The following is a 13,271-nucleotide window of genomic DNA, read 5'->3' as shown; positions in this document are numbered from 1 at the left end:
CCATCTGCCAGATTCTACCCCAGGGACAGCCACACACACACACACACATGCACGTGCATGCTCATCCATACTCCAGGGCTGGCAGAAGAAAGGTCAAGGGCAGAGTTCTGGGCAGAGGGAGCGTGCTCATGGGGCAACAGCATAGCACAGAGAGAGGAGGGCAAGGAAAACAGATCTCTCCATCGAGGGAGGCCTGGGAAAAAGAAACGGGTGCAGGCATTTGGAGTAGCATGCTGTTCAAATGCCATTTGGGACCCCCACATTCCACATTGCAGTGCCAGGGTTTGGGTACAGGCTCCACTCCTGATTCAGGTGCCTGCTAATGCACACCCTGGGAGGCAGCAGGTGATGGCTCAAGGACCTGGGTCCCTGCCACCATATGGCAGACCGGGACTGATACTGGGCTCCTGGCTTTGGTCTGGCCAAGCCCCAGCTGTTGCTGGCATCTGGGAAGTGAACCAAGAGACAGGAAATTTTTGTCTGTTTCTCACTCTGTCTCTCTGCCTTTCAAATAAATAAAATAAATATAATAATAAAAAGAAACCAATCTGAGGTTACAGGAAAAGTATCATAAATTGGACATCTGGCCTGAGATCTGATAGTGGGTAGTTTTCAAACTGTGGATGAGGTCTACTTTCAAAAAATCATTATTTGTGTTGCATGCAGAGGGCGGTGGTGTGGGTAACAATGGCCCCAAGCAGAGGAACCTGCCTGGGATTCTGGACTCAGACCCAGTTGTAAGGTTGCCTTGTGGGGAAGGCTATTTTGGTAGCTCCCAGAAGGGTGCCAAGAAGCTTTTTGAGGGCCAAACTTGAACCAGAAGCAATGCTAAGTTCACTTCCATTTTCTGTGTGGAGAGAAGCCCTTTGTACCTTTTCATTTTGGGCTAGAGTTTTGCACAATGTTCCAGCGTGCCTTACACAAGGCTTCATTGCACCATGAGCAGGCTGGGGACTCTACACCTCCAGTGACCAGGTGAACACTGCTTCTCCCTACCCTGAGCTCCTGAAACTCATCTGGGCTTGGCCCTCTGTTTGAACGCTCCATTGATAATTCTGTGACCAGCACGGGGCAGAGCGGCTCCACTCATCTTCCCTCTCTGTGCTGCCCGTGCCAGTGTTCTCAAGGGCTGGAGCACGGGTTGGGGCATTTTGAACTGTGTGCAGTGTTGAGTGGGTGTGTCAACCACTCACGGTCCCCGAGGTGACTTCCAGACAGGAGCACTGAGGATAAGACCCTCCATCTAGGCTACCCGTCTGTGAGCTCCTTTGTAATAATCGCCTCTCGTGTGACAGTGAGAAGTGGACGTCAATGAGAGGCACCACAGACCCCACACTCTGCCAGCTGCTCTCCCACGAGAAGTTCCATCAGAGCTGTGGGTCCACACATGTGGAGAAGAGACTGACACTCAGAGAGATGATGGACGACAGAGCCAGAGCCCACAGGGACTGAACACCAGGGTGCAGACTCTGGTGCATTCCAGATAGCAACCTGTCGTTCTGGGCAAATGGCCTCACTGGAACTCAACCATGGAGGAGTGAAGGTGGCTCAGCGATGGGACATGATGGTCGGCACTCTGATATGGAGTGCAGCTGTCCCGAGTCTGAACCACTGTGCCAAATGCCCACTGCACAGGCCTTGTTAACAGTGAGCTGATGATGCATCAGCATGAGGGGAGGTCAGTTTCTTTTTTGCTTAAACTCCAAGTGTGAACTAAAATTCTATAAAAAATAAATGCAGGGGCCGGTATTCAGGTACAGTGGGCTTAGCTGCTGTTTGTAACACCCACATCCCGTACTGGAGTGCCAGTTCCAGTCCTGGTTTCTCTGCTTCCCAACCAGCTTCCTACCAATGTACCTGAGGCAGAAGGAAATAGCCCAAGTGTTTGGGCCCCTGCCATTCCCATGGGAGACCCTGATGGAGGTCTTAGTTGCTGGCTCTGGCCTGGCCCAGCCTCAGCCATTGTAGCCATTTGGGGAGTGAACCAGCAGGTGAAAGATCTCTCTCTCTCTCTCCCTCTCCCTCTGTTGCTCTGCCTTTGACATACACACACACACACACACACACACACATGTAAGTCTTTAAAAATGAAAGGTATGGACCAGTGCTGTGGCTCACTTGGCTAATCCTCTGCATGTGACACTGGCATCTTGGGTTCTAGTCCCAGTTGGGGCACTGGGTACTAGTCCCTGTTGCTCGTCTTCCAGTCCAGCCCTCTGCTGTGGCCCAGGAGGGCAGTGGAGGATGGTCCGAGTGCTTCGGTCCCTGCACCTGCATGGAAGACTGTGAAGAAGCACCCAGCTCTTGACTTCAGATTGGCATAGCACCGGCCGTAGTGGCCATTAAGGGAGTGAACCAAGAGAAGGAAGACCTTTCTCTCTCACACACACACTATCTATAACTCTCTCTCTCTCTCTCTGTCTCTCTCACGGTCTGACTCTGCCTGTAAAAAAATAAATAAAATTTAAAAAATGAAAGGTATGACCAACTTCTCAAAGTAGAGCAGTTAGTCCACGCTTGTATCACTGGGGTGTAACCTCAGCAGAGCTCAGGAAATCCAAACATTCAAGGACTAAGCATGGCACTGGGATGCTCCTCCTCTGTGAAAGGGGGAGTTCGGTGGCCTGCACTGTGCCAGGGGCCAGGCCACGTGGGCGAGCTCCTCACTGTGGCCCTTTTGTCCCAGACACTTCAGGCACCCAGAGAGCTCTCTGAGGCAGTTTGCTCTGCTTCTGGCTGTTCTATTTCACTTTCCACTTCCCCTTTGAAGCCAGGGTAAAGGGAACCTAATGTGAAAATGGCTACAAACGAAGCATTCCAGTACACACAACTACTTACCACACAGAACACCAACTTAACCTACAATATGGGCGGCTCTTTTGGAAAGAGATGAGATATAAACATATACTGGGGGCTAGCGTTGTGGCATAGCGGGTAAAGCCACCACCTGCAGTGCCAGCATCCCATATGGGCACTGGTTCAAGTTCCAATGGCTCCAATTCTGATCCAGCTCTCTGCTATGGCTTGGGAAAGTAGAATATGGGCCCCTGTACCCACATGGGAGACATGGAGGAGGCTTCTGGCTCCTAGCTTCGGATTGACCCAGCTTTATCTGTTGCAGTCATTAGGGAGTGAACCAGTGGATTAGAAGACCTCTCTCTCTCTCTCTCTCTCTCTCTCTCTCTCTGCCTCTCTCTGCCTCTCTGAAATGCTGCCTTTCAAATAAACAAATAAATCTAATAATAAATCTAACAAATAATCTGATTTATTTGTTTATTTGAAAGGCAGCATTACAGAGAGAGGCAGAGACAGGGAGAGGGGTTTTCCATCTGCTGGTTCACTCCCTAGATGGCCACAATGGCCGGAGCTGAGCCAATCCGAAGCCAGGAGCCAGGAGCTTTTACCAGGTCAACCATGTGGGTACAGGTTAAGCCACTGTGCCACAGTGCCAGCCCTAACAAATAAAACTTTAAAACATATATATGGGGCTGGTACTGTGGCGTAGCAGGTGAGGCCTCCACCTGCACTGCTGGCATCCCATATGAGGTCCGGTTCGAGTCCTGTCTGCTCCACTTCTGATCCAGCTCTCTGCTGTAGCCTGGGAAAGTAGTAGAAGATGGCCCAAGTCCTTGGACCCCTGAACCCACATGAGAGACCTGGAAGAAGCTCCTGGCTCCTGGCTTCAGATTGGTGCAGCTCCTGCCAGCGTCCCAAGCTCCTGTGTGCGGAAACCTTTCTCCTGAGATAACTGGAGGGTCTCTGTGTTCCTTGCCACTCCCAAGATGGTGGCAACTTGGAACATCCTTCAGTGGAACCAGAACCGGATGCTCTGGGACTATGGGTTGAATCGTGAACCTCCAGATTCCTGTGTTGAAGTCCTAACTCTTAGGAGCTCGGAATATCTCTATGTTTAGCAACAGGGATCTCTGTAGTATAATTTAGTTAAAATGAGGTCATTATGGTGACCCTAATCTGATCCAACTGAGCTCCTTATTTTTTGTAGAAAAGGAGAGGAGTATTTAGCACAGTGGTTGGTTAAGACACCACTTGAGATGTCCACAATTGCACTGGAGTGCTCGGGTTCTCGTTCCAGCTCCACGCCCGATTCCAGCTTCCTGCTAGTGCATCCTGGGGAGCAGCAGGTGATGGCTCTAGTGCCTGGGTCTCTCCCACCTCTGTGGGAGCCCGGATTGAATCCCTGCCTCCTGGCTTTGGCCTGGCCTGGGCCCAGCCACTGTGGGCATTTGGGGGAATGAACCAGTGGATGGAAGATCTCTCTCTGCTTCTCTGCCTTTCAAATCAATAAAACACATTTTTTTTTTTTTCAAAAGAGAAATTTGGAAACCGAAAGCCCACAGTGAGAATGTCATGTGGAGGTAAAGATGGCCCTGTGCAAGCCAAGGAGATGGATCTGGAACATTCTTCCTCATACCCTCAAAGGAACCAGCTCCACCCTCCCGCTAACCACCCCCCCACTGCATACTAATTTCCATGCTGTTTGAGAATCTCTTTCTGAGGTTTCAGCTGTGGAGACCCTCACAGGGAGGGCTCCAACAAGTCCATGCAAATGTATTATGAAAACACTGCACAGACTTTCCAAAGGCCCTGTGTATGCAGCGTGGCCCAGCAGGCCACCAGACCTGCACAATCCTACATCATCCATGACAATTCCAACGCGTTTACCTTTAGCCTGCAAAACAAGACCTATGCATTGATCTTTCATCTTATTTTAAACTCTGCATTTAAAACGTGCATAGTTTTAAATCCAATTCTTCCAGAAAGCTTTATATGAAAAAGGCAGCTCCTGCCTCTAGTCCCATCCTGCCACCCAGAGGCGTTTCTTGGTCGTGCTTTGAGCTCTCAGGAGCTAGCACCCCGAGCACAGGCCAAGGTCTCAGAGGGCAGCAGAGCCCAAACCCCGTGCTGGTTCTCCGTCCCAGGAGCTCCTTCACAAGAGCAACTGGAAGACTGCAGAGAAGGCGAAGGGATACGCCCATGGGGAAGCCGGAACTGCCGTGTCTCCCGGGTTGCCAAAGGAATTCGTGTCCTTAGAAGGGCACTGATGAGACCGGGGCCTCCCTGCGGCCTCCTGATGAAGGAGCCACGACAAGACTGAGAGCAGACTCCGAGCTGGCGGCCTGGAGAGTACCAGCCAGACATGGAGCCCCCACCAGACTTGCCCACAGCACCTCTGCTCGGGCCCAGGGAAGACCTTGGTTTGTAAACGTTAGATGCCAGTGGTCGTAGCAGCAGAATGTTACTGTGACTACCCTCATGCTTCCACAGGCCAAGTAACTGGCTTGCTGGGACTGCTTGCTCCCTCTAAGAAACTCGGTATTTTTCAAACTGTTCCAAACTATTGAAAAAGAAAAAGGAAAAAGTACAGATAACTCCCAGATACTCCTTTGCCCACTGCCCCGCCTCATTTTCCCTATTATTATCTTGTGTTAGGATGGCATATTTGCTCTAATTGATGAGCCCATATTCATTATTCTTACCTGGAGACCAGAGTTTACATTATGGTCACTCTTGGGGTTGCACAGCCTATGGGTTTGGACGAAAGTATAATGACGCTCATCCACCACTGTGGTATGCAGAACGGTTTCACTGCCCTAAACATCCATGTCCCACCAATTCATCCCTGTCCTCTCACCCCAAGTCACTGAGCTTCTGACTGTCCCCATGGTTTTGCCTTTTTCCAAGTGTCATATATTTGGAATCCTACAGTACGAAGCATTTTCAGAATAGCTTCTTTGACTTCGTAATAAGCACTGACTTGTCCTCTGCGTCATTTTGTGGCTCGACAGCTCATTTCTTCTTAGCACTGAATCACAGTCCATCGTCTGGGTGTGCCATTGTTTCTTTATCCAGTCACCTGCTGAAGGATGTCTTGATTACTTCCACACTTTGGCAATTACAGAGCAAAGTGCTACAAACAACTCCATCCAGGCTTTTGTGCATGCTTTTAGCACATCTGGGTAAATACTAAGGAGTATGATTGTTGAAGCTTATGGTAATAATGATTCATTTTGTAAGAAACTGTCAAACTGTCTTCCAAAGTAGCTGTAGCTTACTGCATTCTGCCAGCAATGAGTGAGAGTTCCTGCTGCTCTACACCCACCAGCATGCTCTCAGCATCGTCAGTGGTTTGGATTTTAGCCATCCTAATGGGTGCGTAGTGGTATCTCATTGTTATTTTGACTCGTAATCCCCTAATCACCTCATATCGATCCTCTTTTCCTTTGCTTATTTGCCATCTGTATATCTTTTTTAATGAAATGTCTACTCAGAGCTTTGGTCTACTTTTTAATTGGGTTGTTTCTTATTTTTGAGTACAAGAATTCTTTGTATACTTTGGATACCAGTCCATTAGCACATTCATCTTGCAAACATTTTCTCTCAGTGTAAGGCTTGTCTTCTTATCCCATTAGGCTTCACTGGATCTACAGCTGTTGCTCAAGAGCTGTCATATGGTACCCGTGCTTTCTGTATTGGAGTTCCTGAGCTCCAGTCCCAATTCCACTTCTGATTGCGACTTCCTGTCAGTGCACCTGGGATCCAGCAGATGAAAACTAAAGTACTTGGCCCCTGCCACCCATGTGGGAGACTCAGAATTCCTGGCTCCTGGCTTCAGCTTGGTCCAGCTCTGGTTCTGGGAATTTGGGGAGTGCACCTATAGATTAAGATCTTTCTCTCTCTCTTTCTCTGCCTCTCTCTCTGTCACTTGCCTTTCAAATCAACACATTTTCTTAGAAGAAGGAGGAGGAAGAGGAAGAGGAAAGAATTAAGGACTTGAAGGCAATCCACAACAGAAACTGTCACAGTTATATATATCTTAAAAGTTTACCTCAACTAAAAGAATGTACATTTTATTATAACAAGACATCACCCTATCTCCACACTCAATTATCAGATGGGCAGTGATGAAAGAAACTATCAAAAGTCAAAAATGTAGGAAACTGGCAGTCCTAAACAACCCTTATGAGCATGTAAATTGGTACAAACTTTCTGCATGTAGTTATCTATTGACAGTTTAAAATTTTTGAACAACAATAAGTTGGAATTTATCCCAGAGATAAAAACAGGGACACTGATATAAGTATGATGGTATTTATTGTTATTTACCACAGTAAAAAAAAAAAAAAAGCAGAAACACTCTAAATGTCCAACAGTAATAATGTTCGTGAGCATTTTTTGTCTGTCCATTCAAATAATGGATTATAATACTATTATGCAGTCATTATCTGATATTCATATATGCATTTATTTAGAAGGCAAACTAAAGTACTAAAAGTAGTGAGACCCAGTTTTTGTTATATACATTTAAAATTATATACAATATAATTATATTAAATGTAAATATGCTATATATATTATATATTAAATGTAATTATATTATAAACATTAAAATGTTTGCCAGGTAAATTTTACAAAATATATAACAGGATGGTGTGTGTGTATTTACACTTCTGGGATAAAATATCCAAGCATTGATGAGACTATTGTTGAATAATGAGATTCCTGTGATGTATTTTTTGGCACATTATCTTTATTTTCTAAATGCAAATGTGTTAAACACAAATAACAAAATGAGATAAAGTAAAACTAAATCTTATTTAAAGTCTTGTAAGAAGGAAGGTGGCAAGGGATGTTTGAAGCAACCCAGAGCTGGAGTTGGACCCTGCTCTGCACCTGCGGATGGCATGCCCTCTGCCAAGTCACTCCACTTCCTGGAGGCTCAGCTTCCTGCTCACACGCTGGGCATAACTGATCCTTCCTCACAATGTCATTGTGAGGGAGGTGTCTCCTTTCTATCATTCAACAGATGAATGCCATTCTACCAAGACCTCTCCTTTCCCTGATTCCGTCACCTCCTTAACTAGAAGTGATTTTGAACTAATCATTTAACACCAGCTGTTAGTAATTCCTAGTTAGGAATCAGACATGCACTGTTTTATTTGCAAAGGTCTTGCATTTTCTGGATTTGGTATCCTGTGTAATTCTCCATTTAGATTCGCTCATAACCTTGTCCATGAAGAAATGTATACGTATACTTACGTGTCCATAGGATGTATTTAGGAATGTTTCATGTTTAAACAATTAATTATTTTCATTTTATTTGGAAGGGAGGAAAGGCAGGGAGACAGCTTTTATCTGCTGGTTCACTCCCCAATTGCCCACAACAGCTGGGGCTGGGACCAGGCTCAAGCCAGGAGCCTAGAATTCAAATCTACGTTTCCCATGTGGGTGGCAGGAATCTAAGTGGGGTACACATTAGCAGGTAATTGGAATCAGGAGCTGGAGCTGGGGCTTGAACCCAAACGCTCCAGTATGGGATGCAGGTGTCCCAAGCTGTCTCTTAATCGCAGTACAAAATGCCTGTCCCAGGAATACTTCTGTGTATTCCTCCTGGTGCTAAGCACATGGCTCTGGCCTTAGTGTGATGGATGTCTACAAATGTTCAGAATGAAGAGATGGCTTTGGGAGGAAAGGTGTTGGGCTACTTGGGAGAAAATCTGATTTAAAATGCAGAGGCTTGAGCCTCCACATTTGGGCTTTCTTTGGCAGCAGGCTGGGCAGCTGGCCAGTATTAAAGTTCTCCAGCAGGGCACTGGGAAAGCCTGGGCACAGCTTTTTTTTCAGGGAGTTGCCTGGGCTGCCTGGCCCCTCCCACCTCCTCACTCCCAGACAAAGGCATTGAGAGGCTCTTACTGCCCTCATGTGGTCTGTTCTGGAACTACCTTTGAGAACACCCGCCCAGATCTAAACTTGGAGGAGTAACAGGGTTGAAGAGGAGGTGTGTTCATCTACAAGTATTTGTATGTGATAAAATCAAGGAGTCATCAAATATTTGTATAAATCTGGGGCAACAGTTATTAAGCACCTCCTGGGGTTTCCACAGTTTAGGAATTTACCATTTAAAAACTTTTAGAATGAATCTAGTAATACAGTGAATAAAATACTTATAAAATTTACAAAATCATGATGAACATCTGATACAGAAGGCTTGGTGAGGAATGATAAATACAAGAAAAAGAGTAATTTATGAGTTTGCACTATATAAAAGACTCAGAAGTTCCGCAAAGCTTATGATTATTGGAAACAAAATTGTCTCTGAAAACAAACTCCAATCATTTAAGGAAACACTTTCCCAACTTAGTTTCCAATGTGCTTCACAAGCAAGTGCAGACAATGGTAGGAGGGTATGTAGGTGAAGGAGTTGAGCACACTGGGATTTGAAGAAATAGGGAGGGATCTCTGCTCCAAGGAGAATTTCAGGAAAATTCTTCCATGTTCTCAAGTATAAGTGTTCTTTGGCAAAAATGTGTTATTTTCTCTGTGTAGTTATTAAAGGGTTTTTTTTAATTGCCATTCATAAATCCCCTCCCCTCACCCATTTCTCTTGGGTTTTCCATTCCTGCTCTTGGTTAATCTCTTCATGATACTTTAAGTCTTCTGTACTCCCTTATCCCATCCTTTATTGACTCAAACACCTTATGCTCAACTTTCAGTCCAAAATTTCTATTGCTTTAGGACTCTGGGAAGCAGTTGACAAAAGACAACACTAGCTACTAATGGAAGAGGTTCTCTAAACAAATTGTAAAAACATAAATATGAAATGTAGCAGTGGTCCCTTTAATTAGACAAACGAGCAATAAAGAGTCTGGACCATTAAGATAATTATTGAATTTGCTCTTCCTATACTGTGTCTTTAGATGCACATTTAGCCACTAAAGTTAAAGGATCGAGAACAAAAGGATAAGCAGATTCATGGTTAAGTATAAACTGGTTCTCTGGAGCAAAGACCAAAACTGATGAACTGGTTAAGTCATCACCTTGTACCAGCTCTAAGCTGTGTCTCAGACCTCAGACAAATCTCCATGAGGAGACTGGACATCAGTGCTAGCAGTGAAGGTGAAGCACCAGAGACCACATGCTGGAATACAGGAGCTTTGGGAAAACAGGATGACTTTGGTAATCTCTGGTATAATTTAAGGCACATCAAAGTAATTCCTCATCCTCAAACATCTGACTCTACACTTTGAAATTCCTATCATAGGATACTCCTTTGACTTAAGCCTTTGAGTGTCAAAGGCTACTAACTTAAATGCCAATACCTCATCTGGAAAAGGATGCTCATTAACATCCATAAAGTACCCATATATTCTCTATGATGGGTAATTTCTCATCAAAAGGCAGATCATGGTTCTTACAATGAGGGCCTTGGGATGAAGGTGATGAGGAACTAGGGAATAAAAAAATGTGAATATAAAGAGGGAAATCAGAGCACCAAGAGAAAAAGTAAGGGAGGGCTAACTCCTTTCTTCACTCACAACCTCACCTAGGCAGACCCAGGCTGGTGTGTTGAACAGCTGATAGGATGGTGGGTGCCTCAGAATGAAGCTGAGCTTTTAAGGCCACAGAGAGGGGGCTGCTTAGGCTTTGGGTGGTTCTACTCACCACTGGGAGACTAGGATTTGGGAAAGGTCCAGGGAACTGGAATGGGGTAGGTAATCATCACCCAGGCTTGTATAAGCTTATCTGGAGTTGGGCCAGGGTGGGAATTCTGTCCTTATACAGGGGGAGAAACTTTCCCATTAAAGAAGTGTATGTTTTGGGGAATAGTGGGGGGGAAGTTGTTGAGGCTCAGGCTGGGATGGGCCTGAACCTAGTGGTCACTCAGGCAGAGGACAGTTTTTCAGTCTGGACCAAGTAGATTCAAGTAGGATGCTCCTGTGAAATACTTGGAGAGGAAACACGGCAGTCTTGTCTTCATTTCCGCTCAATACAGTCCACTCCCATGGTGTTGTCAGGGCAACGGCAGGTCCTGCTACCTGGAGTGGCCAAGCAGAGGTGAGTGCAGCCGCCGTTGTTCACAGAGCAGTAGTTGTCGCCTGCAAAAGGCAGAAATCAGTTCAACAGCCTTCTCTGACCTGGCTCAACAGCCACTGAGAGACAGGACACCGTATTAACTTTACTTCATTTTCTGAGAGGCCAAAATTGTGGCCCGTTCCAGGGGAACAGAGAACACTGTACTAGGTGCTTAGCTAAGCTAATCTGTTGTTTGTTAAACCAGACAGACAAAAACGCTGATTCTCCATTTGGGGGCTATACAAACTTACCACTAAAGCTATAAAACAAATCTCAGGGAGGGTTTTCCAGCTCTCATTAGAACATGGAGGCATAAAGCATAGAGCGCTTTCTACCTACTTACACTCCTGGTTTCACTCTAACTGGGGGAGAAGGAGAAAAGTAGAGAAGGGGAGAGGCCTTTGAGAGGCAGCATGGTATGGACTCTGGAGCCAGGTTGGCACCATGAGAGGTGCGACTTTGAACTTGTTTCCATTTCCTCATTTTTAAAATGAGCACAGCAGTGCCCACCTCATAGGGCTGCTGTGAGGATGAAATGAACTACGAATACAAAGCGAGTTGATCTATGCCAACTTACTAGCTCTCAGTAAATGCCAAACATATACTTGAAATTATTTTTATTAGTTATTGTTATCACTGTTAGGCCAAATATATGGACTTTAAATCAGCAGAGATCCAAACATTAATGTTCCATTTGGAACCTGAAGACTGTATACTTCTAGACCCAGTCCAAGACTCAGTACTTTATCTCTGTCTACTTCAGGCCTGGGTGTGTTCTATGTATTCACCTGGCTCATGTGCTCAGTAATGAAGATCCTTGAGAGACAGGACAGCTAGCAGTTGTACCGGCAGCCCAGCAGCAGCCACAGCGTGGACTCTATATCATCAGGTTGCCCCCAGGAGTATGGGGAGTAACAGTACAGGCAAGTTACCTTGGGGACACTGAGACAGGGCCGTGGTGATGCCATACAGCCGGGTCTGCTTGTGGGGGTGGAAGGAATCCATCTCTTTGGAAACAGCCAGATCGACAGCCACCACAGAATTCCTACAGAGCACAAAAGTCAGGAGCTCAGAAGTACATCTGATGGTTTGAACCTTTCTCCAGGGAGTGACTTTTTTGCAGTTTTGGGTATAAACTGGAGGCCATAAGCAGATACGGTGGCCTTGCTCCTGAGACATCCCTCCCTCCTGGGGTGCATCAGGCCTGCATTTCTCTGGCTTCCTAAAGAAAGGTGACGGTCAGCCAGCTTTCTCCTCCCTCTCTAAATTCCAGGCAGGAAACGGGCTTTCTCTTCAGAGCCCTTGGCCAGCTGCCTCCTCAGTTTAACCCCTCCTTTTGCAGAAAGGGTGGTCAACAAGGGGCTGTGGGAACATTGCGGTTTAAGAACCATAAACAGGGCATGAGTGGACATGCAGCTGGCCCCGGGGCCAGCTCCTGGGGGGAAGGGACAGACGTGCTCAGGAAGTCCAAGTTCACAGACTTGAAACTGCCCTGCCAGGAGCATCCAGATGACAATGGGCACCTCCTGCTCCCCTTCTCCTCCACCCCCCACCTGCATCCTGACAGCCCAAGGGTGAGGAAGAAAGGACATCTCTGCGTGTCAAGGTCAAGACAAGGGGCCAGAGGAAAGGGCCTGGCTTCCCAGAGACAGAGTGAAGCACAGGCCCGCCCAGCCTCAGCAGCAGCCAACTTACGTCTTCCAGTCTGTGTAGTACAGATTCTTCCCGTAGCTCGTCACAGCAAAAGGATACTGGAGCCCTTCGAGGACCTTGCGTCTGCCTGGCTGACTGGGGTGCAGGCACTCTGCCCGGTTGGTGCCTGTGTGCAGCAAAAACAAGTCCCTCATTGTTCGCTCCAGAAGTGGGCCCTTTGTGTCACAACTGGAGGGTGCCAGGGGCAGAGGCGGGAGAAATTTGGCATTACAGTGACAAATCCTAGAGAATACATGCAGCCTGGTCTTAAAACTGGAGAGCTGTCCCTCGCTCCTGTGCCCTGCCCCTTTCAACGATCGATACCCACTGCCACTCTGGCTCCCACACCTGCTTCTGCTGGGGAGTCGGGGGCTGGGGCAGAGAAAATGCAACTCGGCTCAGCTGGTCTGGAAGCAGCTGGTGCCTAGGTCTGCTCCTACCCCCAGGCTCCTTTCTCTCGGGAGGAAATACATCATCTTCCAGCTCTTGTCCAGGTTCCTCCTTCCTGAAGCTTCTCCAGCCCCTCCTGCTCTATGAATTCAGAGCCTTTAAGGATTGCTAACCCACAGCACTGGTGAGCAGCTGCACCCGGCTTCCATCAAAGGCCTGCATGATGACTGCATCTTAAGGCCTGGGATTTCACTGAAGTGCTCATGCCTCACTCTGTCCTAACAGGATGGGGACTGTGCCTCACAGCCTCTGCGTCC

The 13,271-nt window shown here is 46.9% G+C and overlaps 1 protein-coding gene across 1 annotated transcript in view; it reads right to left on the bottom strand.

Moving 5' to 3' along the window:
* Positions 1–7,096: 7,096 nt before the first annotated feature.
* The window catches only part of LOC103351035 (nidogen-1), a 59,623-nt gene continuing 53,448 nt past the window's right edge, over positions 7,097–13,271 (bottom strand). The window contains exons 12-14 of the mRNA XM_089311253.1: positions 12,568–12,691; positions 11,805–11,917; positions 7,097–10,895 (exon numbers count right to left, since the gene is read on the bottom strand). Of these exons, the coding sequence (XP_089167379.1) occupies positions 10,774–10,895; positions 11,805–11,917; positions 12,568–12,691 (359 nt within the window). The 3' untranslated portion in view covers positions 7,097–10,773. The remainder of the gene's footprint in view (positions 10,896–11,804; positions 11,918–12,567; positions 12,692–13,271) is intronic.

This window comes from Oryctolagus cuniculus, chromosome 13 (genome assembly GCF_051225735.1).
Source record: "Oryctolagus cuniculus isolate XC-2025 breed Fujian yellow rabbit chromosome 13, ASM5122573v1, whole genome shotgun sequence".
Taxonomy (NCBI): Eukaryota; Metazoa; Chordata; class Mammalia; order Lagomorpha; family Leporidae; genus Oryctolagus; species Oryctolagus cuniculus.
This window is presented reverse-complemented; position numbering and strand designations above follow the sequence as displayed.